The sequence below is a fragment of the Carassius auratus genome, chromosome 24 (genome assembly GCF_003368295.1).
Source record: "Carassius auratus strain Wakin chromosome 24, ASM336829v1, whole genome shotgun sequence".
In the NCBI taxonomy this organism is placed as follows: Eukaryota; Metazoa; Chordata; class Actinopteri; order Cypriniformes; family Cyprinidae; genus Carassius; species Carassius auratus.
The window spans coordinates 13,128,944-13,156,884 of NC_039266.1; the positions used below are offsets into that span (position 1 = coordinate 13,128,944).

The following is a 27,941-nucleotide window of genomic DNA, read 5'->3' on the forward strand; positions in this document are numbered from 1 at the left end:
ATTCCATAACATTTAGTTGTTGTTGTTTTTTTGTGTGTATGACTGTTCAGAACTGCTGTGTGCTGATTAGCATCTTTGACTTAGGTTCAAAAGTTTTTAAAATAGTCACTAATGAAACAGTCACTATCAAAACATTTGGTGGTATTTCGGTAGTGACATCTTTGGCGTTTCTTTTTTTTTTTTCCACAAAATTGTCACTACCAAAACAGTCGCGACCAAAAAATGTAATCTAGTGGTCGACCGATATATCTCCAAAGCCCATATATTGGCCGATATTTGGCATTTTTCAAATAGAGTTTTAGTATGCAAGTTAAAATTCTGTGATGAAATGCGGTCATTACCAAAGCATTACTGTCATTACCGAAAATGTGCAGTCACTACCGAAAAATGGGATGTTTTGTCAAAAATAAAGTATACTGAATTATCAACTACAATGTTATGATGGTTTTTGGTTCAATGTATATTCAAAGTAATGAATCATTAAATGAAATGAGTATGGTCAACTTCTATGCCTTTTACAAAGAAACATTAGATTCAAAATACAAATCTTGTAAATGACACAAATATTGTCTATTTTTGAAACAATTGATAGCAAAATTCTGGAAGACATAGTGCAGCACCTAAAATAATCAACCTGCTATCTTGACACACTTCCCACATCTTTTTTCAAAAGTGTGCTTTACTGCTTAGAAGCAGATCTTTTAGAAGTGGTGAATGCCTCACTTCTTTCTGGGACATTTCCAAACTCCTTAAAAACTGCAGTTGTTAAGCCCCTCCTGAAAAAGAGAAATCTTGATAACACTAATACCAATACCTTTCTTTTTGTAGGCAAAATTATAGAAACGGTAGTTTTTAATCAGCTGAACAAATACTTAAACTCAAATGGATACCTGGACAATTTTCAATTAGGTTTTCGACCGCATCACAACACAGAGACAGCACTCATCGATCATAACATATTACTATTGGAAAACTGGGTCGGGCTTTCTGGGATGGTACTCAAATGGTTCAGGTCATACTTAGAAGGGAGAGGCTATTACCATATTTTTCGGACTATAAGTCGCACCTGAGTATAAGTTGCATCAGTCCAAAAATACGTCATGATGGGGAAAAAAACATATATAAGTCGCACCGGACATATAAATAAATAAACATATAATAAACATATATAAGCTGCATTTATTTAGACCCAAGAACCAGGAGAAAACATTACCGTCTACAGCCGCGAGAGGGCCCTATATGCTGCTTAGTTTAGACTACAGGAGCACTTGAGCGGCTGTAGACGGTAATATTTTCTGTTAGTTCATTTCTCTTGGTTCATGTCAAATTAATTTTGATAAATAAGTCGCACCTGACTATAAGTCGCAGGACCAGCCAAACTATGAAAAAAAGTGTGACTAATAGTCCGGAAAATACGGTATGTAAGTATAGGAGAGCATAAGTCTCATAAATTCTTGCACCGCTCTTGTTTAGCCTGTATATGCTCCCACTAAGTCAAATAATGAGAAAGAACCAAATTGCCTATCACAGCTATGCTGATGATACCCAGATTTACCTAGCTTTATCTCCAAATGACTACAGCCCAATTGACTCCATCTGCCAATGCATTGATGAAATTAATAGTTGGATGTGCCAGAACTTTCTTAAGTTAAACAAGGAAAAAAAACTGTAGTCATTGCATTTGGAACCAAAGAAGTGTTCAAGGTGAATGCATACTTTGACTCTAGGGGTCAAACAACTAAAAATCAAGTCAGGAATCTTGGTGTGATTCTGGAGACAGACCTTAGTTTCAGTAGTCATGTCAAAGCAGAACTATATCAGCATACTATCATTTAAAAAACATTGCAAGAATTAGATGTTTTGTTTCCAGCCAAGACTTGGAGAAACTTGTTCATGCCTTTATCACCAGCAGGGTGGACTATTGTAATGGGCTCCTCACCGGCCTTCCCAAAAAAGACCATTAGACAGCTGCAGCTCATCCAGAACACTGCTGCCAGGATTCTGACTAGAACCAGAAAATCTGAGCATATCACACCAGTCCTCAGGTCCTTACACTGGCTTCCAGTTACATTTAAGATTGATTTTAAAGTACTTTTACTCGTATATAACTCACTAAATGACCTAGGACCGAAATATATTTCAGATATGCTCACTGAATATAAACCTAACAGACCACTCAGATCATTAGGATCGAGTCAATTAGAAATACCAAGGGTTCACACAAAACAAGGGGAGTCTGCCTTTAGTTACTATGTCGCCCGCAGTTGGAATCAGCTTCCAGAAGAGATCAGATGTGCTAAAACACTAGTCACATTTAAATCTAGACTCAAAACTCATCTGTTTATCTGTGCATTTATTGAATGAGCACTGTGCAATGTCCGAACTGATTGCACTATTTTTTTTTTTTTACTGTTTTTTTATTTTATTTAATGTAAAATCATTTTCTAACTGTTTTAAATTAATTTTAGTAAATTTTTTAATAGTTTTAAAAGTTTTAAAATTGCTTGTTTTATTCTTGTTATTATTTTTCTTCATTATTATTTTACTTTCTTTTATGTAAGGCACTTTGAATTACCATTGTGTACGAAATGTGCTATATAAATAAACTTGCCTTGCCTGCCTTGCCTAAAAATTTCCCACCTGACTGAAATATATGTTTGATTTTTTTTTTTTTTTTTTTTTTTTTATAATGATCTATCTGTTTATCAATGAACTCCAAAAATTTGGGGGTCTCTCAACCAAGTTATATGTAAGCGCCATCTTGGGGATATGCATGAAAAATTGGGAAAGTTTAATGTAAATGAAACTGCAGCATGATCTGAGATTAATATGCTATCATACCAGCATTTACTAACTTTAAAATTAGATCAGTAAATAAAAGAAAATAGTATATAAGAGAATGTTTTATAAGTGCTAGAGTAGCATGAATAAGTGCTAGAGTAGCATGAATAAGTCAAAGTATGGGTGTCTGTTCCTCCATACGTGTATATCTATTAAATAAAATAAAAAAAAATTGTAAGAAAAATGTTTTCAAGACAATTTTTTCAAGTTGTTTACAACTCTGACTTTGGAACAATTCTGTAGAATGGCCCATATATATTAATGGATAATTAACAGCTAGCTGTGCATTAAAGGGACACTAAGTAGGAATTACTCCCATCTAGTGGTGAAATTGTATTTTGCATTCAAACTCATTTTGCTCTTTTTCAAATGCGCGTTGCATCTACGGTAGGCAATATGTACCAAAAAGCTTTGACAGGATGTCTTCTAATAGCACTTCGTCGAGTTTTCCTTCAGGTGAACAGGTGTGTTATTTCAAACAAACTGCAACATGACCATAAACAAACGAATGTTACAGTATGAATTACTGACTGTGGAAAACATGAAATATTGTAATTAGTAGTTATGTCTTCTTTATTCATTATATTTTCTGAATAATGTGCATTGTTAGATATAAAAAAAATATTGTAATATAGATTGTAACACTGACTTACCTGTCGAGAAGAAAACTGGCCCCTTCAGCGTCTCTTTTGAAATCTTTATCCAGCATTAGCTCTTTCCACCTAGAAAAAGCTTCCCTGACATTAACTCTTGTTTTCTGTAATCTACGGTCACATTTCCTTTTACGTTCTATTTTTGACTGTTTTGGCGACGATGTTTTCTTCTCCTGTGGCGCGGCATATGTATGGTCCATAATAAGAATGCAATCCAGACTTTTAAACTTGCCGGTGCAGTTTCAAGCGCCTCTCACTGCTCTGCACCTGCATTTCTGGCTCTGACCAAAAACGCGCTGTGGAAATGCGTTGGCTTAGTACTTTTTGTCCCTCTCTGCTATTATAGTTTTGCAAGATGGCGGAACTACATGGAAGCCTCCGTCGACCTACCCGTCCCATGTATATAAAGATAATAAATTCTTCATTTACGAGGATTAGTTTAAACATTGGCATAGGTATTTGTACACCATTGAGGGCATATTTATGAATAAAAATATTGATTTTAGATAATAAAATACCTAAAAAGTTACTTACTGTCCCTTTAAAGGATTTTAAATGCACGATGTGGAGGTAAAGAACAGCCCGACGCGAAGCACTTTGCCTTCGCAAAGAGCATTTATAATCCTTTAATGCATGGCTAGGCGTTGATTATCGCTACATTATATTACTCAGCAATGAGATAGCGCTGTTTTTGAAGTAATTCATTGTTTGTAGAGAGAGATGTGCAGATGCATTCAGGTAAAGCACACACAACAGTCATCTCTTTCTCAAATAAATGTGATCTTACTGCACTGATTTGAAGTGGGCAGAATGCTAGCGCTAACTGTTTTCGTAACTGACGAAAATATATATTTTTAAATCTTTACCCATTTGGTCAAATATTGCACTGTAAATAGCAAAACTAGTTTTAACTTGGCAAATTACCTTTGAATAAGCAGGATAATCAACGGTTTGACGTGCATTAAAGGTTTTTAAACAAACAAACACACACACACACTCTCACACACACACAAAGCACACATACATATTAGTTAAAAATATAATTATAAAACAATAGAGAAATAGCAGCTATCATTTTCCGATTTTGTCTGTTAGCTGCAGTAGTCTCATGATCACAGTTCCCATCAGCCTGTCTGCTGTCTGTGTCTAATAGAACTGGAGACTCATGCTGGCAGGTAGGAAGCTCGGAGAACAGGATTAGAGGATACAGGAGACAGTCCATGTCGGACACACACACTGTGAAGTCAGCTTCACATCATTGTCTAAGAGAGATCAGACTAACCTTTGTGATGCTGAGTCTTTGATATTACAGTCGCTATGGCAGCCGCTCTGACTGCAGTGAGGGATGCTAGGACGCCGTTATGTGAGTTGTAGCAAAAGAATCAGTGGCTTTTTTGAAGCCTTAGTTACTGTTACATTGCACAGAGACACACGCATATTGCTCCAACAATAGCTGCATGAACCCAAGCACCTCTTTCAGAATGAAGTTTAGGGAACAATTCTCTGGTGATGCGCTGTATGAGCTGCTTCTCTGTTTTATGAGGTTTATGGTTTATGATTTGGGTATGTTTTCACACTGTGAGGCTACAACTATTTGCATAAATGAGTAATATGTCAAATACTTTTTGGATTATTTGTCTTTATTGTACATTGGTATATAAGTGAATATTGTGTATGATATATTGGCATTTAAGAAAACTGTACATTTGTATTATATTTAGGCATGTAGAGTATATACATATATACGCAATTAATCACATAATAATAACACTGATGAATAATTAATACATTGCTTTTTTCCCCCACTTGATTAGTTTCTGCAACCCCATCATAAGCCCTACCAGATGGGACTAATTTTCTCATAGGGCGTTAGAGAAATTTGTGTTTCTCCGACAGACAATTCTTTGTTTTTCACCCACAACCTCTGTAAAAATTCCAGAGCAAATTGCCTCCTGTTTTTTCTGCAAACTTGATGGTCCTCTGAGAAGATATCTAATCCTGTCCAAATGCAGATGTCTTTGATTGCTGAAATTAAAAAGATCATCAAAAGTTACATCATACATGATGCACACCACAACATCTAGAAACCCTCTGTAGTCCCGTCCGCATTGATACAGTGCATGAATTCACGGCTGTTGAGTGATGAAAATTGTAACATCGTTTAGAAAAACAAGTATTGGGCTGTCATTTGGCCCATTGGTTCATGTGGACCAGTCAAATGTAATCCAATGTAACCAAAGACATGGAATCATCACAGGACCTGAAAACTGACCTGTGGGCATTAAACACTTTGCAGCTCACACCATTATGCAGAGTGGTTTCCTGTAGTTGGATCTCTAAAGGCCACGCGCTGTCCATCCTGCCAGAAAACCGGATTTAGCGCCCCAGCTTTTTGATGTTAAAAGTATCATCGCTCAGCTCTAACTGAAGTCCTTTTAAAAGAGCTCTAATATTCACTGAATCCAGACTCTAAAGCCCATCCAATGCACTGACTGTGCTCTGGGAACTGGGGCTGGAGTTTGGGAAGAAAGGAACAGTAACTTGGGGCGTCGCGTTCGGAATATCAATAGGTCTGCCGGGGTTAATGTTTAACACACCACTGCCAAGGAAAATTCAATTGCTTCCACAAAATGGGTGATATTTGAAAAGGAGCCTGAAGGAAGACTTCAAAGAGCATCGGCTCAGCTGTGTCTCCACGGATACCGAGTCAATGGGAGTGAATGAGAGGGATGAAGACATGGTAATTTAGGTAGATTATTATTTTGCATGCATGTACGTGCTTCGTATTAGCTATATTTTGTTTGGTAAGGCTGTGTCAGGATCTCAGAATGAGAAAAACGGAAGAGCAGATGATTTGCGCATTGATGGCGTCTGTAGAGTTGTCATTAAAATAAATTGACTAAATAAAAAAATTACCATTAAGACCAAGTTAAACAGCACTTTCCATTGTATCCGAATGTAGCAGGCCATTTAAATGCTTGCTTAATAATTATAATTAGCCGAAATTCTATCATATGTACCACTTGGAACTATTCATTATTCAAATTAATGTTAATGAGTTGTTTTCATGATTAAATTATAAATGAGTCATAATAATCTGAAAAATGTGGCAGTGTTTTAGACAGCAAGGCCTCTTGGCTTTAAGCATTTCAGTCCATTAACCCAAAATAATTACCTCATTTGCGAAAAATGATTAGTCGCTTCTTTTCTCCCCATGTTCCAGGGTGTTATCTAGGTTATGAAATGATTATTTTCTCTGCAGTGGTGGCACTTGTGATGCACAAAAACTTTCAGGAGTCAATGCAAACAAGTTAAACTCATCAAAGTCAGCGTGTCTCTGCTAATCGGTTGTTTTGAGTTGTTTGGCAATTACGAACGCAGCTCACTGCCGTGTGTGCAACAAAAATTTAAAACTCATTTACCAATTGTTTTTTTTTTTTTTTTTTTTTTTTAATTCTTGATTTCACACCTCATTGGGGACACTTGTGAATCTCATTAGGCTAAATCGCTATTCAGTGATAAAAGCATTGTGGTGCTTCCTGATACTTTGTCTTCAATCTGCAATGCAACCTGCGAAGATGAGGTGAAGAATCGACATCAGTTATCAATTGCATGTGGTTCATTGACTGTATAAGGAAATAAATATATATAGTTTTGTTTATTTTTTAATGAAGTCACTGATGTTTCATGCATAATAGGTTTTCGGTTTTGCATAAACAGTGTACCAGATTTTGCATTGGAAGACTCGAACTAGAAGCAAGTCATTTTGTGTTCAGTATAAATTTGATGTAATTACAGACCTTCATAGCTGTCACAGCTGCTTGCACTTGTTGTCAGGTCTGTTTGATCAATTTCCCTTCATGGGGCTCTTAATTAAATTTCAGTACTCCAGTCAAACCTGCTTTAGTATATACTGTACTACAATAAAATAATCCCCAGCATTCACCAACTCGGCTGAACAACTCAGCAGATAATGAAACATTTCAAACAGGCTGAAATGCTTTAGACCAGTGGCCAAGTTAACATATTTATTTTGTTTACATGAGGCTCATTTGAAAAACATCCACTTTGTGTTTTAAATCTTTGTTTTGGAAAATATTACTTCTTTTTCTTATCTGTGTGAAAGGAAACATTCAGCCTAAGTTAAGTTGGGTGCACACTGTGATTTATAATACTCCTTTGCAATTGTTGCTATTCAGACTGTAAAAATATGATGGCAGCTATAAGTCATGTCACACTGGGATCTCAAATGTCATTAAAGGGCACATAACACACAGAGTTTTGCCCAATCTCATGTTAATCTCGAGTACATATAGAGTAGCTTTGCATAATTCATATCCCCAAATAGTCTTTAGTTTTAAAACCTTTTTAAAAGAAAGATACAGCTTCTCTCCGAAAACAGCTGAGCTCCTGGAGGTAAAGAGTCATGAGCCCTTAAGCACCGATTGTCACCAAAACACAGAAATTTGATGCAGTTTCACTTACCACCTCGGGTTTCGGGATCTTTTATTTCTTGGGGAAAAACAGATTCTTCACTGTTCACTCTTGCTCTTGCTCTGGTAGATGCATGTGCACTTTTCCGGGAGAAATGCCCATACAAGGAATTCCTCCCTTCATGATGTCATGAAGGGCCATGTTTGAATAAAAACTTTCCGAAACATATGCTGCGTTCACACCATGTTGTAATTATTTTATTTCAGAGATTACAACCCGTGACGTTCAGCTCACTGCTGTTCACGTACTTGGAGTGGGGTTTTTCCGTTTCTATAGTGACAGTCAACAAAATTAACCTATGTGAAAGAATGTTACAACAGACACATCCAAAGATTTACACCAGTAAATAAATGATGATGGTAAGACACATTCACACATAAAATTACATTTTTTGTTTGTTAATATGAATCTTCTTTGCCAACTTGAAACCACTGTGAAATATGCATCTGGAAATCTTTCGAAATTCCTGAGTGTGTGGATTCCAATTGAATGATAGAAGATAAACAATAGTGAATGTGACTGCACCTTCAGTTGAGATGATGGTGTAGTAAATTATATTCAGTTAATGATTTTGCACTACCATGAAATAAGACAACAACTTGTCAAATTCGTTGTTTAATATTGGATCCCTTAGACTGTGATCTGAAACTAAAATTCAGAGAAACAGTGTGTGAAAATTAGTATCAAGTCAAATAAAAATTTTATTATTAAAACTTTGAAGCCATTTTCCTAGTTTTATTGTTACTGTGTTTTGCTTTTGTATGACGGAACTTTACACTTACAAAACAAATACTAGAAAATGCTTTGCGTATATTCATCCGACGACAAAACTCAAAATGGATGGAAGACGAAGATATCAAGTATCCCACATCCGACTTTGAATGGAACACAAAATAAGAGCTAGAGCATTGTAGACATGCAAGCCGAGAGTTATGTATCAGGTCTCTTGATATACGTTTTTTGTTATGGTAATATGTTCCCTCCGTCTGAGAGAATCATAAATAACACACTGTAGCATTCTTACCAAACACTTCTCTCACATTATTCCTGAATGTTGATGTTCAGTAGAGAACCTACAAAGAGCTTTTCATGTGCAAAGGCTTTGTATTAGAACAATTCCACATTTGGCGTTTTAACTGCATTTCCTCTCAGGTCTTGTTCTTCGCTATGGAAGTATGGCAGACTAGTCATGAGAATTGAGAATTGAAATGATCATTTGCAGCCTTCGAAAAAGCTCGGACTTTCTAACCCTCGCTATTCATTCCTCTACCACTCTGCATATATGTTTGCGTTTTAAAGAACGAGAGTGCGAGAAAGCGTGTGCGTGCATTTCTGTCAGTTTGTATCCTTGGGTTTTATGGGGCATTTGGATGCCATGATGAAAGCTATAGCCGCGGGGACAGACTGAGAGGTGTACAGTACAAACAGGGTAATGATGTCACGAGAGCTGCTTTGAAACCCAACAGCCACGGGAAACAAAAGACTATTACTCCCTCCTCTCTTCCTTTATCTTCCGACTCATCCCTCCATCTCTTACCTCTCCTATCTCTTATCCCTTTCTCCTAATTTTCTCTCTTACTCTCTCTTTCTCTGCAGAGAGGCTTGTGTCTGTAGTCATCATACGCAGGGCACAGTGGCTTTCCGAAGTGTCATAACACGTTAACAGTCCTGCCACTCAAGCTCCTCTGCAGAGACCAAACAGAGACCAAGAGCTCTGGTTATATTTCCTCAACACAGGGACCTAATAGAAAACATATCCTCCTTTTATAACAGTCCTTCTCAATGGGTATTACTTCAGGAACTCTAGCGACAAAATACATTACCAATATTTTTTATACTATGAAAGTAATGAGATTAATGTGTGAGTTTGAAAGCCTTTTGGAGAATTGTGTGTGTTTGTTCCTATTTTGCAGATCTGATTGCACGCACACATGAATTCTAGAGCAGCTGTTTACTCGATTGGTATTTCGCATTCGGCTTCTGTTTAATCACACCACTAAATCAGCAGAAAAGCAGAGGGATTTTTTTAAGCCAGACTGTGGGAATTAAAGGAATACATCACTCAAAAAAATGAAAATTCTGTTATGTATTTGTGGCCGTGTGTTCCAAAGCTGTGCGATTTAAATTCTTTAATGTAATATAAAAACAGAATGGACAATCTTGTCATTTCCATAAATCAAAAGTGACTAAATATAAACCCTAAAAACGTCATATGACTCATGTTGTATATTTCAAGTTTTCTAAAGCAGTTGGAGTTGTGTCTCATTTCTATTTGTGCATATTCTTTATTTTCTCACTTTATTTAGATTTTCTCCAACACCATACAATTACAGATATGGAATGACTGAAGAATGATTGATGACATGTATATGTACTTATTTCTACACAAATTAACAGCAACTTAGAAATATTTTACTATCCTAAACAATCTAGAAAAGGATCACAAATCTAGAAATTTGCAGAAATTCCTTGCATTGTGTGTCTGATTTTCTCTAGTTTAGCAACAAAAACTATAATCTTTAATCCATAAAGAATGCGATGTAGGGGGTGTAAGCGATTTCCAATTTAGTAAAATTAAACGTCTCACCAGTAGTGTTACAAAAGTGAGTCTTTTTTATTTGGGTATTTTCAGGCAATAGAGAAAGTGTACCAAATGAAGCTCTAACAGCCAGAGGTTTTATATAAATTTTGAGAACTTCAGATCATGTTTTAAAGATCTTGGACCAATAATTGTGTGGAGATGGGCAAGACCAAAACAACACAGTAGTTGCAGGAGCTAGGTGACAGCGGTCACATGTGGGATCCACATCGGGATACAACTTTGGTTCAGTGGGTGCGATGAATGATTTTACAATGAATCAGACCGTGATTGGAACAGAAGGAAGAGGAGTGTACATGGCATAGGATATTTTCCCATTGTTCTTCTGAAATCTTTTCTCCTTTGTCCTCTTCCCACTGAGATTTAATAGATGCAAGTGAGCATTCACGCAAGGTGCAAATTGCTTTATATAGATATGAAATCATGCCCTTCATTCTATGAATAGGTTTGAAAAAGGAGTCGTACTAGGAAGTGTAGGAAACTGAGGGGTATGTCCCAAACAAAATTGCAGACTTGCAAATACCTAAAAAAATTGTCTTGGTAATTCACATTTTTTTCTAATAATAGCTGGAAAGATGCAAAGACATTATCTATATACAGTATAGATCCCTAAATGTTATAATATCCAGTGCTGACCACTGGGTGAAAGTCCTATCCCTCAGTGATTGTGGGAAGGCAAAAATTGCTAAAATCTAAAATAATGTCTAAATTTCCTCCAAATTCTCAAAGTATTTTTAACAATTACATGTTTGGTATAGGGAGAAGATGATCATTTAATGGGAGCATGTTATTAAGCTGCCAGTGAAAGTAGGCATCCATGATGTAGCTTCCATGGCCACCCAGATAGATTGTGAAAGTGATCTTGATTTAACCAGTAATGGATGACCATAATATTTGAAGCCAAATAATAAAACTGTAAATTAGGTAAAGCCATACCCCCAAGTATTTTGGATCTCTAAATGAATGTTTTATGAATTGTATGGACTTATTTATTCCAGATGAATCTTAGAATCAAGGTATCGACTGTGTTGAGTAATAAAAATGAGGATACATTGAAAGTAATAAGAAAATTTGGGAGGATATTAATTTTAACCGAATTGATTCTCTCTGGAGGAGACAGGGGAGGCAGTGGCCAATGCTCAAAATATTTTTCTATTTGGAGTAGCAAGTTAGCAAAGTTACATTTAAAGAGGTCTTTAAATTTATCCATGATGCAGACTCCAAGGTCCATAAATCTATGCTAGGCAATCCTAAATGAAAAGTTATGTAACGGGTCATTTTTAGCCTCAGTTTAGAGGAAAAATCTCACTCTGGTTCAGATTTTACTTATAACCAGTGATCAGCCCAAATTACTTTAAAGTATTCAGAGCTGCAAAAATCTGAAATGTTAAGAAGATCATCTGCATACAATGACACTTTTTGTTCTGTGCTCATTCAATATAGATGGGTCAGACCACAATGCAATAGAAAGGGGCTCAGTAGCAATGGCATAGAGAACTGGACTTAGGGTGCATCCCTGGCGAGTAGACCAGTGGAGGGAAAAGTATCCTGAGCAAGTGTTATTGGTCCTGAAAGAAGCTTGAGGGACAGAATGAAGTAACTTCAACCATGAAATACATTTCTCACCAAAATCGAATCTCTTTAATGTAAAAAACAGATATTTCCACTCCACCTAGTCAAAAGCTTTCTCTGCGTCTAATGAAATTATAGCTTCTGGGACAACAGAGGAAGAGGGATTGTACACAATGTTAAACATTGTTCTAATATTAAAAAAGGAGTGCCTATTTATAATAAACCCAGCCTGGTCCGGGAAAATGCTGGATGGTAAATTGTATTCCAGACGTAATTCTGGCAGTTTTGATAAGAGTTTAAAGTCAACATTAAAAAGGCTGACGGGGCGGTAAGAGGCACAATTTAAAGGGTCTTTAATTTCTTTACAATTAAAGAAATAGAGGCCTGGTTTAGTGTTTGAGGGAGTGTATCAAAATCGAACCGAAGACCTTTTGCACTGCTAATGCAGTGCTCTACAATTGAGCTACAGGAACACACATGAACAAATATTCTTTAAAATGATCATTAATTAGATGGGGGTTTGTTGTTACTCCTGCTGGAGTCTGAATCTGAGGAATGTGATGAGAGCAGGGATGTATAAAGTACTAGAGACCCATACTTGAGGAAAAGTACAAGTGCTCTATCAAAAAAGTGACTTGAGTAGAAGTTGAAGTGCTCTTTAAGCACCACACTTAAGTAGAAGTACTAAAGTATTCAACATTTTTTGTACTTAAGTATTGCAAGTAGTCTATTTTAAAATTTACTACTCAAGTACTGAAAGTAAAAGTACAAGTATTGTGCTATGTAGTTATTAAAGAAAGTAGTCAAAAGTTTGAACATTTGTTTTTATTATTTCAAATTATTAACCTAAAGGACAATCACAATTCCTTTGACTGTAATTTTTTGTAATTAGCAAAATTATGTAACCCTCATGTTGTTTCAAACATGTAAGACCTCCGTTTATCTTTGGAACACAGTTTAAGATATTTTAGATTTAGTTCGAGAGCTCTAAGTCCCTCCATTGAAGCTGTGTGAATGGTATACTGTCCATGTCCAGAAAAGTAAGAAAAACATAATCAAAGTAGTCCATGAGACATCAGAGGGTCAGTTAAATATAATAAATAGCAAAAACTTTATTCAGCATTGTCTTCTCTTCCGTGTCAGTTGTAAGACAGTTCAAAACAAAGGAGTTTGTGATATCCGGTCCGTGAACGAATCATTCGATGTAACCAGATCTTTTTGAAACAGTTCACCAAATCGAGCTGAATCGTTTTAAACGGTTCGCGTCTCCAATACGCATTAATCCACAAATGTCTTAAGATATTAACTTTTTTAATGTGGCTGACACTTTCTGAGTTCAAACAGACCAATATCCCGGAGTAATTCATTGACTCAAACAGTACACTGACTGAACTGCTGTGAAAAGAGAACTGAAGATGAACACCGAGCCGAGCCAGATAACTAACAACAGACTGACTCGTTCACGAGTCAAGAACAGTTTACGAATTCGTGTCCGATTCGAGAACCAAGGAGCTGATGATACTGCGCATGTGTGATTCAGCGTGAAGCAAACCGATACACAGAGCGTCTGAACCAAACTGATTCTTTTGGTGATTGATTCTGAACTGATTCTGTGCTAATGTTATGAGCGCAGGTAAACCGAGGGCTTGCAATCATCGCCAATGACGTCATTACGTCAAGCGCAAAAGAACCGGTGACCTGTTTTCTTCAACCGGTTTATTGAATCGAACTGTCAGAAAGAACTAGCTACTGGTGATCCGGAAACCGATGCAACCGGTTCTTGACTCGTGAAAGAGTCATTATGTGCTTCACAGCAGTTCAGTCAGCATGCGCAGTCTTCTTAATCGCTTGATTCGCTCAATGATGTGCCAGCTTCATCAAACCTGCCATCTACAGTTCTGGCAGTGGTTTGTAATGGAATGATTCGTAACATTTTTATAATTGTAACGAGTAACGATGCAGCACATAAAAAATATCGGAGTAAAAGTATTAAACTCAGCGAAAATATGTACTGAAGTAAAAGTGGAAGTAGGGGAAAAAAATAATACTCTAGTAAAGTACAGATACCGCCTTTTAGTACTTAAGTACAGTAGTGAAGTAGTTCTACTTCGTTACTATACATCTCTGGATGAGAGGATGAGTCCTGTCGTAACTGATGGGCAAGCAGCGTACTTGCCTTTTTATACTCATTCTTTCCAGATCTTCACATTGGGCATCCAAATGTCCCACTTGTTTTTGAAGCGTTGAAATTTGTGGATTCTAATTTTGTTATGCGATCGCTGTGGTCGGCTGCTGAGCTTTTCAATTCTCTGGTAGTGTCAGTGTTTGATTCCACTTTGTGCTGTATGGACCCCAGCCAGTCTTTGACTTCCTGTCTATCTGTGTCAATCTATGCACATAAATCAGTTGATAAGGACTCAGTTTCCCTGCATGCCCTGGAGGAGAGCTATGTTTGCAGATTAATTCTCAGTGGAACTAATACTCCCTGAAGTCACGTCAGAATCCTCCGATGAGTGTGTGGCTTTGCTGCGGCCACACTTGCCCATGTCCGTTTTCGCTAGAGATGACGACTAGTTTCTCAACTTGTTTAAAGTAGTTATATCAAACTGGGAAAAATAAATAAATTGATCACTTTCTCGCGGAGCAGCAGGGAAACATGTCTTGCATCCTTTGCACCATCCGCCCCCCCCCCCCCCCCACCCCCCAAATTGTGCATATTCAAACCAGGTTTGTCAACAAGGTTTTGTTTTTAGAAAATAATTAATAAATTTATGCAACTGTGAATTAAATTGATCAAAGGTGACAGTAAAAACATTTACAGAGTTACAAAATATTTCGATTTTAAATATTCAGCTTTGCCATCAAAGGATTAAAATATATTTTAAAATATCCTGAAATAGAAAACATTTAAATTGTAATAATATTTCACAAATTACTATTTTACTGTATTTTTGATTTTTGAAAAAAGAAAAATCATGGTTCAGGGTTTGAAACATACATGTTTCAGGAATTGCATTTAATGGGTGAACTGTTTCTTTAAATCTTATCTTCAGTTTGTAATATGCGGCCCTGGACAACAAAATCAGTCTTAAGTAGCACAGGTATTGGTGTTTGTAGCAATAGCCAACAATACATTGTAGGGGTCAAAATGATTGATTTTTCCTTTATGCCAAAAATCATTACAATATTAAGTAAAGAACATGTTCCATGAAGATATATTGTAAATGTCCTACCGTAAATATAATAAAACATTTTTTAGTTAATAATATGCATTGATTAGAACTTCATTTGGACAGTTTTAAAGGCGATTTTCTCAATGTTTAGATTTTTATGCACCCTCAGATTCCAGATTTGTAGTTGTACCATTCTATATCGTCCAGATACAGTTGTATCGTCAACAGAAAAGCTTATTTATTCAACTTTCAGATTTTGTACAAATCTCAATTTTGAAAAATTGACACATATGACTGGTTTTGTGGTCCATGGTCACATATGATGCCTCACTAATCACACAATTATATATTTAAACTCACATATACAGCTTGATATTCAAAAGAAGTCATCAGGGTCTGCTTTTTAACACAAAAATCTGTACCTTTCGCCCTTATTACTCTTTTCCTAGAGGTAGACAATTTCCAGACACATCTGTCCTCCTGTTATAAGAGCACAGAGACCTCAGTCTATTAACGGTGAGGTGTTAAAAGTTAAACTGACCTGCACATCCGCGCTAATGGTGAGAGATGGTGTGTTATCAGTAGAAAGACACAGAGAGAGCAAGACTTGTGTCCGTCTCATCAGATTATTCACCTTTTGACCTGAACATGCTAAGCTTCTGCTAATGCTAAATCCACACAATTGGATTTGAAAAGAGTGGATTGTGGTTTTACATTCCTTTGTTTCTTTACCAATTTGGTTTCCATTTCCTAGTTGTTTTTCTGTTTCTATTTTTATAATTGGTGTTTTAGTTTTCCTGAGAATTAGGAGCTCAACTGGTTATGCAATTTCCCATTTATTCAGGCTAACACGTTAGATGTTCCCATGAGGATGATTTTATGTGTCTTCTACAATGATCTAAAAGAAAAATATATAAAGCTGAGCACTGAGCAGAAGTAGTTTATTTCCCTGTCTTAAGATCATTGAGGCTGTTAGCCGTCTATCAGCTGTGAAAGGACAGAACATGATATTTAGACTATATTGTAAAAAGCTCTTTTTGGTTTCTCTTTAGCCCATTAAAGAGGGTTTCGTTTAAACAGGGTACCATGAGCCGAGGTTTATGTAAAGTTTCATTTTGTATGAAAAAAATCATGCTTTAGTTATTTAGGCATTAAGAGAGTGTTTAATTTGGCTGAGAGTGTGAGAAAGAGCACACACACACACACACACACACAGCATGCACATTTAGAGTGAGTGAGATTGTGCATAATCCTGTGTATCACTACAGAGGAAAATTGCTGGGAGGTTTTTGGAGTTAAATTTAAAAAATAATTTTAAATGATCTGCTTATATTCTTAAAATTTGGTCAAAGATGGGGAAAAAGGTCAGTGTTTAAAACAGTTTTGCTGCTTAGTGTTTTATTGTATAACGTGATAAAAATTTTTTATTTGTAAATAAATTGAAATAAATATCATTTATAATATTAAAAAATATATCCTTCACTTAATAAAAGCATTAATATATTTTCAATATAAAAATCGTGCTGACCTAATCTTACTTACTTTTAAATAGTAATATGCATTGCTTTTAACATGTAAATACAACTTTTGGTTAAAGCAAAATCAAACCATTAGTAACAGTGTTTATTATTTATAAATGTCCAATGATGATGAAATATAATTATGTAGTATGTCAGAGCATGACTACCCTAGTAAAAAAAAAAACATATTATGAAATACATTTATTTCATACTATGTATAGTTCAAATCTGTCAACATATTTATTCACATATAACTTGAGACTTATATGAAAAAAATGTGTTACTTTATTTGGAGAACTACTTGTGCACAAATCTTAATATGAAGCCTAAAATGTGTTTAATATCACTATTGATGATTATTGATTGTATGATCTGTTAACCTTTAAAAGCAAGATATTTAAAGTGTACCTAAAATATACTTGCACTATAGTTCCACTTTAGCTCAATCAAATATACTTCTGTTCATTTTGAGTTGGACTTCAACACTACTTCTGCACAATTAAAGTGCAATTTAGCAGTTTAGTATACTAAAGTATTTAGTGCGAAAATATGAAACATATTTGTAGTATACTTATAATCAAATACATGTATTTCAAATTCTGTATGTTTTAGTATTTTTATATTTCACTGTAGGGATACTATGATTAAAACACACAAAACCTTGATTCATTTATGATGAATAATGCTGGAAATGTCAGCAATATATTGACCACTGAACTGGAAATCAGGTCACTTTTTTTTCTTTTCTTGTGCCTTATTTATTAGAAATGTATGATGGACCTTCCTTTGAACTCCTTCAATACCAGAAGACAATTTTCATTTGATTTTCCCATTTTTTTGCAATCTTGTTTTTCTTGGTTAGGTCTTTATTGAGGTGCATTCTGATTGGCTGCCGAAAGTCAATGCCGTGCATCATGTTCATTAGCGTTCATCTGAGCAAAACTGGGTTGCTTATAACAAACACTGCACTGTCACAGTCTGTTTTCAAAATTATTTGTAGTTTGGGGTGTGAAATGTGAATTCTGTAGCAGGTTTAGCATGTCATATGCAGTGTTTAGCCTGTTGTGTATATTCCGCTTGGAGAAGTTTGTGTTGTGTCGGTCCCCTCGGCTGTATCTCTGCTTCACTTGTCAGTTTGATCCTGATGGTTTCCGTCAGCCCCATCAGCAGCCTGTTATTGCACTCTCAGCCAACTGTACATATCACCCACAAGACATTTCTAGCACACAAGCACCAGACACACAAACAGCGATCTCACAAACACACGCGGACACACACAACATCCAAAACTACGACCGAACGTCCTCATTTATAATTCATAGTGGTCCGAATCAAAGCCATCTTTCCTTCTTTTCCACACACGACTCCTGCTATTCACTCTTAACCCTGTTACTGAAATGGCAACTTGCATTTTCACACCAAGAATCACTTTCTCACCAACTCCTCATGAGTTCACGAGCAATACACTCTCTGATGGGTGAGGCGATGGGGGAAAAGACTTGTTGCCATGGAGATGAGAAAAAAACGACCTCGTTCAATTTCCCCCGCGAGATTATTTATAGTTGTCTTTATTTGGGCTTTATTGAAAGAGGGAAAAAAGAAAATTGCTCGCTGGTCGGAACAATATGTTGTTATGGTACAAACGGATGGGAGGTCACAGGATTCGAAATGGAAGGGCCCTTTTATATAGTCACAGCACCAATTAGCGTGCAGCCCACTTTCTTGCTTGGGCTTAATGTGGTTTACACCTCCACGCTTGGTTTTGTGCAGGCAGTTTTCAGGTTTGTTGGTGGTGTTTTGTAATAGGTTGTTTATTTCTAGAAAGAATTATGCTTTTTGAGTTCAGCATGGACTGTCTCATAATTAGCTTTTAGTTCAAGGATCACCTTTGATCAGATCAGAACATCCGAGTTTCACCAGGATGATGACAAATCTCTTTGACCATAATGCTTATCTAGACACAAAATGGCATATTTATATTAACAACAATATTCATTATTTTGATAGAAAGCATTAAGAAATGGCAAATGTAAAAATCAGATATAAGAAAAATGGGAAAATATCTTTTGAAATGAAACATACACTAAACAAGTCACTCATGCTTTTATTTGATCAAAAATATAGTAAATTCTGCAATATTATTACATTTTTAAATAACCATTTTCTATTTTAATGTATATTTAAATGTATTTATTCCTGTAATGTTAAGCTAAATGTTCTGTAGCCTTTATTCTAGTCTTCAGTCAGTGTCATGTGATTCTTCAGAAATAATTTAAGGGATTTTTTTTTTTTTTACAATAATTTTTTTCACTAATATCAAAACCTTCATGTCATTTTTCAAAACTCTAGCCAAAAAATTCTCAACCAATTTTCAAAAATAAAATAAAATAATAACATGTAATACCTTTTAAAAAAAATTTGGTGGATACAATACACACAAAACTAAGATCATCTGTTCATTGTACTAAAATCACCAGTTCAAACTGACGCAACTTAACATCCATAGTATTACTATTTTAAAAATGCAACTCACATTACATTTGCTAAGTAACTGTTGCATTACTCTTAATGCATAGTTATTATGGACAATGTTAATAAATATTACAAATTTAGATTATGAAAGTGAAACAACTAAAGACTGAGTATATTCAGGTATGATCAGTTTCAAGCTGCCTGTTGTTGGGAGAAAAAATAAATAAATAAAATATCCAATTCAATTTTTGTTTCTACAATTTAGAAAAATGACATCAAGGTTTCCGAAATTGGTGATGAAATTCTGATTATCTGTTCAAGAAACATTTCTTATTGTTATCAATGCTGAAAACAATAAAAAAAAACAGCATTTTGATATAGAATATGATTTCTATATAATTTATTAACTTAACTGACTTAACTGTCACATTTGATCTATTAAAAACTTACTGTCCCCTTAAGGCTGGTTCACACGGCAGGATAATTAGACCGATTTTAGCCCCGATTCACCCCTTCCGACAATTTTAGGATGCTCCGATTATCGTAAAATAATCTGATCAAATATTCCTGCCATGTGTGGTGTGTTAAGACTGCTCTCCTCTGCTCGGAAGAATGTCGGGACCGCTCCGATCTCAAATCGGGGATATCCAACATGTTGGATTTATTTGGCCCGATTTCTTCTCGTTTGTGGTGTCCCCCGAGGACAAACAATCATGCAGCCTGTGGACTGTGGGTGTAGCCAATCAGAAAGCGAGGTGACGAGGCAGTGATAGTACCGGGAAACAAAATCAAAACAGCCGGCGTATATAATATAACAAATACAAATAAAGTCGATGGGCATAACTACATCCACAACTGCAGTCCACCAGAGTACAAACGAATATATGAACGTTTATTTCAACGGTTATTAATCTGTGTAGTACGTAACAACATTTCTATGAGATAAAACAACAACTTATCTCCATATTATGATATAGCAAGTATAGTCCATGCTCGCGTTGTCTCCACCTCTTTGACCATCGCCTTTTCTTGTTTTTCTTATGTTTTTTCCCGTTAAAAACAAAGCACAAACTATGACCACTGCATCCTCTTCGTCCGCCATGATTGTTTACTCTGAAGTCACGTTTGATCTCGAGGGATTTTGCGAGATTTCCAGTCTGACCTGGGAATGCTCGGGAGTCAAATCGGTTCGTGTGTGATGTGTTGATTTTGCCGTGTGGCTGCACACCACACACGGAACGACCAAAACTGTTAGATCCGTGATTTTTTATCGCTGTGTGTGGGGTCTCTCATATTTGGAAAATCGGCCGACAATTTTAAAATCGTCCCGTGTGAACCAGGCCTTACTTGCTGTATGACTTATGAACAGTATTATATTTTATTTTTATTTATTTTTATATAGTAAGCACACAGCATTATTTTCATTGATGGGCACTGCTGTTTTTTAACGTTAAAAATGCATTAATATTCAGTACATATCAAACAATGTAATAACAGTCAAAGCTATAATGATCAGGTGATGAAAACAGTTGCTCACACTTCTGTGGTGCAACATCAGTTCTTTTAGTTTCATTCTTCCTGAAAATGTTGCGTCAAATTTTGCATTGTTTGTAAACAAATCAATAGTAAAATTAAGTGAATAAAGGACCAAGTTCTTCTTGACGTGGTGTGGCACTTCCTTAAACGGTGGGCGGGGCTAAAAAGGCAGTGATGTGAAGCAGGCATTGATCTTTTTCTGCGGAGGTGGTGTTTAGCCACATTATTATATCATAAAGTGGCACATTCCATGACCTGGCGTTTTGGCGGATTGGGTTCGATATAGGGTTTCACGATTAATCGCATGCGATTGTCATGCGTGTCTCGTCAGTAAAGCTGGTTCTGTGATTAGCGGTAAAAGTCCATCACTTGCTTTCAAATGGAGAAGCACTTACTACGGAGAGCCGTAGTTTGCTGACAAGCTATGCAATATCACGTTCCTAATCGCAGATCAATGGCATGCGGTTATGAACGTGATATTGCGTAGCTTGTGAGCGAACTATTGCTCTGTATATTAAGTGCCGCTCCATTTGAAAGCAGGTGATGGACATTTACCGCTAATCACAGAACCAGCTTTACTGACGAGACACGCATGACCATCGCTTGTGATTAATCGTGCAGCCTTAGTTCAATTTAAGCTGTTTTTAGACTAACAACAAAGAAATCTAATGTTTTTATAGCACATTTACCTCTTATATACAGAATCAATTTGATTTCTCAGTTCATGACCCCTTTAAAAGACATTGTAATGTTTACATACTGTTTACCTTTTTTTCCAAATTGGTCACATGTTTGCAGATAATCATGACTTAATGTCTTAAATGTAGCTGAGAGCACTAGACCTAAAGTACTTGAGAGTATTACTCTTGGATCCTGTAAGTATTCAAAGGTTCTATGAAAATTAGCTTAAATATTTCATGTACAAAGTGAGTGGAGGATGAAATATTTAATAAACAGTCAATAAATGCAAGAGGAGGGGTGTTACTCACCTAAATAGCTTGCTTTCGTCTGTTTTTGTTGCTCAGGTTTAGTTGCTGTTGTTATTCTTTACTGAAAGGGCTGCTTGTGTTTACCTTGAAACCATTTAGCTGTGCTAAACTCTAGAATAGTGATTACTGAGCACTTCTTTGTACACAGCCCCCCTCTCTCTGTCTTTGTCCCTCTCACTCTCTCTGTCTCTTCTTCATGTGTTTGTTTTCTCTGATCAAACAGATCTGCAGGAAGAAATTGTTCATAGAGTGTGTGTAATCAAAGAGTGACGTGGTGCTGCGCTCATTAATGACAGACAGCGTAATTAGTTTGGCCCAGAGAGAGAAACTCTCGGCTGTCGTGTCATCTGTCAGCTCGATTTGATTGTGTTTCATAGCACACTTCAATCAAAGCAAAAGAGAGAGAGGAAGATGTGATGGAGGAACGAAGGGTCAGCTAATGAACGAAACTGAGAGAGCTGTGAAAATAAAGTCATATCAAGAAAGAAAGGTTTCTCTTTTCAATCAATCACATGATTTGAATTATCATTTATGTCGAGAGTACTCCATGGTGAGTACTTTAATACTTAAGGTTCATGTTTTTTCCTAATCTTAAGTATGACTTCACCGTAAAAAAAACCCCAGATCAATTGACTTAGTGGTAAGCTCCGCCATCTTTGTTACCGTTGCTCTGTCGAACAAACAAACTGAGTTGCTCACTGTCTTATAATGACAGCAGTCTGAGTGAAAACGTTGTCCCACAATGTTTTCGCACAATTTGGACACAGAAGGTCCATCATTCAAGTGGGAATTAATTATTCCATGGAGGGATATAAAAAATATTTTAAAATAAATATGGTGGGTAACTTGAAGCAAGGGTTCACAGATCACAACGCAAATGGGAGAAGCTTCATGTTACGGTCATCAAGATCGTGGATGACGATCAAAAATGTTCACATATCGCATGGTACGATTAAATTAATGTACGTTTGACCAGTTTAATATGGGGAGACACTAGAACTTAGACCTTCGTTTATGTGTTTTTGACCTACACTGTACATGATGTGAGAACAGTTCACTATAACTTTACTGTTAGCTAGTTTTAGCCAGAGAGACCTTGCTAAAGCACAAGATGACATTAATGTTCTGCTTGAGCAGCTGAAAATTGTAAGTAATGAGTGTATGACAACAAGAAAATTTGGGATTGGGGTTGAATGCTTAGGGACATTTTGATTTGTTTTGTTTGGGTTTAGAAAATGTAATAAAATAAATTATATTGGCCATCCTCTTAGGATACTTGGAATAAGTGTTACAAGTACCTCAGGCACAATTATTTTTTTTTTTTTTGTAGCATAAACACCATCAAACCGATGGAATCTTCAGATCTTCCAGTGTTTCTCTATGGCACTGAAACCTAAAGATGTCCGAGTTCCGCTCCCCGTGCAACTGATACTTGACTGCCATTGGCTCATCTGCGTTCGAGGCGAGGGGCTTACCAATAGGTCAATTGGAGCATGGACATTAAATGTAATTAAAAGAGAGTGAAGAAGAATTGTAATGCTCTAGTGAGAGTCGGGCTGCAGAAGAAAGTACAAGATGAGCATCTTTATTTATGGATTTCCACTCGTCTAATTTAGAGCAAGTTCCACTAGGATACATCTGAAAGGCTTTAGGGGGCAATGAATGAGCTCAGCCTTGCACAACAATTCAGATATGAGCCTTAATGTGAAGGTATCAAGCCCACATGCTTTTACACACACACATACGCAGAGATGCTGTTTTTAAACATTTAGTGGTCTTTATTCAATAAATCTAATTTGTCACCGCATACATTCAAATCTGGCCCCTCCAGACATGTTGCATCAGGTTTGACGTCAATGATTTGTCCTCTAGTGGAAGTTTTCCAGTGAATTTCATCTTATAAAAAACGTTTCTTTGACTACTAGTATTTGACTTGAGAAGACTTAAAGTATAGTGCATTATAAGTTGTAATACAGTACTTTTAGGATCACTTTAATGATATTTTTGTTCTTTTTGTAGCTTGATAGAGTCTGTCAATTTTGTTTATCTCAATCTTTAATATCTTTTCTTTCACTTTGTGTGTGTTTGTGTCCTATCTCAACTAAGAAGTACAGGCGAATGCAACTGAGAGACGCATTTTCATTTTTCTTTTGTTTTCAGAGTTATATCTGCCTCACTAAGAACAAGAAAACAAAGAAATCGATCTCCTCTGGGGAGCGACACACACACATCAAGCAATTTTTCAGCCAAGAATCCAACATTTGAGCAACATGTTCACTAGCAGCTCATGCATTAACATGATGCATGCCATGACATCAGCTATGAAGATTTCATCAGAATCACTGACGCTATGGTTTATTTATCAGTCTCATGAAATAATCATATGCTTTACATTTGTTTCAGCTCTCCCATCAATTGGTTAAAACTTACACGCTCATTGATTTGCATATTTCATCAAAACAAAACAAAAGTTGCTTTGAAATTAGTGTATTTGGATGTGTGTGTTCTATTTTGCCTTGGTAGAATAGTAGTTTGACTTCATCTGTTACCAAAGAAAGGGACAGACGGAGGATGAAACGATTAATTATTGTGTTTCCACATCTTCAGTGTTCTTACAGAGACTGCGAGAGAATGTTATAATAAGGCAAGAGATTTGCTCTGCACCAGCTACAGTTTCAGGCAGGAGTCACCACAAAGCATAAGGAAGTGAAGCGAGTGTATAAATGAGATTCATTAGCAGATAACAGGTTTAGTAAACTTTGTATATGTGTTTAGCTTTAATATGCGGGTGAATGTCTTTTTGTTATAATGCATATAATTTCAGAATGTGTACTTGGTATCCACTACATTAGTAACTTTTTGCACAATTTTTGGAGGAAGAAAACAAATGGAGGATATAAATAAATGCAAATAGAAATATTTTATAACATTGTTATGAAAATACATTCACATACATAGTTGTATATTCTTTGACTTCGAACCAATGTATTTTAATATATTTTTGCTGATTAAAAGTATTAATTTCTTTAAAAAATTTCATTTTTTTTTTTTTTTTGGTTGTTAAAATAGCATATGCTGAATGCTCATGCACTGTATAAGCATCCATCTCTCTGGATGCCATTGATCTCAGTACAGTCATTGATCTTTTAGTAAATGCTCTTAATGAATTCAGTCTTACAAATGACTTCAAACATGAACGGCTGATTTCTCATTTTGACACAGTAAACAGGATATAGCTGAATAAACAGCAAAATGCGTCAATTCCTTTCTTTCAGTGTTAATCTGTCTTTGGCTTTAGCTTTCGCTCCTTTCATCTCTGTCTTTCTTCAGATTTGGCGAGGCATGCCTGGAGAGGATGTTCACATGCTAATGTTGGTGTGCTAATATCTCTATTGCGTTTACTGTTCTGTTTTAAAGGGGCGTTCATTCTCATGGCAATGTGCATCAACAGAATTACTGAAAGTCAATCATTCTGAATGAGCATTGATTTTGGAATTTAATGTTTTGTTTTCATATGAGGGCAGTCAAGTATGCTTTTTTAAAAAGAAGCCACTTATGCTCACCAAGGCAGTCTTTATTTATTCATAAATACAATAAAATCAATAATACTGTGAAATATTATTACAATTTAAAATAACAGTTTTCTATTTGGATATATTTAAAAATGTATTTTATTCCTGTGATGTCAAAGCAATTTTTTTTAGCAGCTGATTCTTCAGAAATCATTCTAATATGATGATTTTGTCTTTAATGTCACTTTTGAACAATTTTATGAATCCTTGCTTTTTTTCTTCATTTTTTTTATTATTATTATTGTTGTTTTTTTGTTTTTTTGTTTTGCATTTTTGCTTGACAGGACATGAGTTGAAGAGAGGGGTAAATAATAATAATAATAAAAATAATAATAATAATAAGCCTTATTGAACCCTAACTTTTGAAAAGTAGTGCAGAACCATGAGTGACTAGTCTTCAATTATTCAGATTTTTTTCAGAATGTATTTTTTAATGTCTATTAAAACAGTTTGCTCTGCTTGGTCTTTAAATATATCCCCTTAAAAGCACTGCTGCTAAAGCCATACACATTCAGACAGACATATTTGGCCATCCTGTCAAATCGCACATTGTTTCTTGAGCATTGCACCAAGTGTTGCATTAAGACGGCATGTCAGGTTTAAAATAGTCACATTTTTAAAATTGTGTCAAGAGAGTCCAGTGTTCTTCTCTCCAGTCAAGTGCGCCTAGTCTAGCTGTTTGTGAAAACAAGACACATCTTATGTAAATGCTTGGGGTCAGGTGACTCTAACACCAGTCTGCTTATACAAGATATCCATTTGAGACAGATTAATCCACAATTCGTTTAGGCAACCAACTAACTAGTCAATTTAAAAAGTTTAGTACCTCCTTAGTATAAGTCAGACCCATAGTAGTGAATGTTAAAATGTTTTTTTTAAGGACAGTCCACTATAGTGGACACTATGAGCTATAAAATATGAACTAAATGTGACCATGTTTAATGCATATTGTTTCTTTCTCTCCCTCTCTTTATTTGTTTCTCTCTTCTTGTGTTTCTCTTTTTTCATTGTTTCACCTAATTTGTTCATCTTCTACATTGCTTTCTGGCCCTCTTTGGTCTCTTTGTCCCTCTGTCTTTCTGCAGTAGTCTCAGTGTGTGTGGATGAGGCTGTGAGAGGGTGAGTGTATCAGGATGACGATGAAAGGCTTGTCCTCCAGCCGCAGCCACCACCACACACTCACACACTGCGACCCATCCTACGAGTCTTTGACCCTCCGCCACGAACGACGGCCTTATGCCCTTAACCAGGCCCACCCGAGTGACCACAGCTTCTATGGGTGCCAATCAGATCTGGCTAGCAGCACATTTCCTCGCCGACATCACGGATCACATCACGAGCTTAAGGACGAATGCTCCATAGTGCCCTATGTGGGACCAGGGGGCATAGCCGGAGGAACTGGGGGCGGGTATGGCCCATGCAGCTCAGCTGCCATCCATTCATCCCTGCTGGAGAAATTTGACCAGCAGCAACCAGTGAGAAAGGATGGGTATCACACATTGCAATACAAACGGACTGCGGCGCTGGAGCACCAGCGCAGTGACAGTCCTGGGCGTATACGCCACCTCGTACACTCTGTCCAAAAGCTATTCACCAAGTCTCATTCCCTGGAAGGTCCCAGTCAACGCAGCCTCAACGGAAACGACCCCGCCGTCCCAACCGATGCAATGGCGACTGCTACATCCCATCCAAACGTTTCCACCACAACTGTAGGCACCCTGCACAAGTCGTCCAGCAACAAACGGGGGAAAAACAAGGAACGCAGTCGCTCCGAGCCCAAACCTCGTGCACGGACACCCGGGTCGGGGTACTGGAGCTCCGACGACACTCTAGACCGGGAAATCTGCCTTTACCACCAGCATCAACCATCTGGAGTCATGACCATGGGCCGGCATCCAGACAAATCCCAGTCCCACTACTTCTTGGGACAGAGCTACAACACACTAGGAGGGGGACACTCGTCCCTGAAGACCTCACGAAGTAACAATGATGTTGGAAGTTGCTACACTTGCTCCAACCCCACAGGAGGCACTCTGACCTTCAGAGGCCCGATGTCAGTAGACCAGGCTGGGCCACTCGTCAAGAAGAGCTCCTGGTCAAGCACACTAACGGTGAGCAGGGCCCGAGAGGTGTACCAGAAGGCCACTGTCAATATCGATAAAGCTCTAGTCAAAGCACAGACCTGCCAGCAGGGACGAACCTGCCAGTTTTTACAGGTAGGAGAGAGATTTCTCCTCTGTTCATCAGCACGACCATCATCACCTTTGTCATTTCATCTGTGCCATCAGGTCAGCTTCCACACCTCATTTGTTTCTGCTGAGGAGTCATTTGGTTTCTTGGTGTGTAAGGTGTGACATCTTTTCATCTTGTGCTTCATCTCTCTCCACGTTTTCCATCTTTCAGCGCATGATCTTCCTGGTGTGTTTGCATGTTTGTGAAGAGTAGAGATATTGCATGCATGTGCATGTCTTTGTGTGAGCATGTCACAGGGGATCTGTATATGCATCTGTCCGGTTTAAA

The 27,941-nt window shown here is 36.8% G+C and overlaps 1 protein-coding gene across 7 annotated transcripts in view; it reads left to right on the top strand.

Moving 5' to 3' along the window:
* Positions 1 to 27,941, top strand: part of LOC113042336 (disks large-associated protein 1-like) — a 114,762-nt gene that overhangs the window by 34,695 nt on the left and 52,126 nt on the right. For 4 of the 7 annotated variants that reach the window (XM_026201110.1, XM_026201109.1, XM_026201111.1 and 1 more), the window contains one exon: positions 26,507 to 27,637. In XM_026201110.1, coding sequence (XP_026056895.1) covers positions 26,555 to 27,637 — 1,083 coding nt within the window. In that variant the 5' untranslated portion in view covers positions 26,507 to 26,554. Of the gene's footprint in view, positions 1 to 26,506; positions 27,638 to 27,941 lie in introns of those variants that run through there. The other 3 variants (XM_026201113.1, XM_026201115.1, XM_026201112.1) reach the window with 2 other exon arrangements.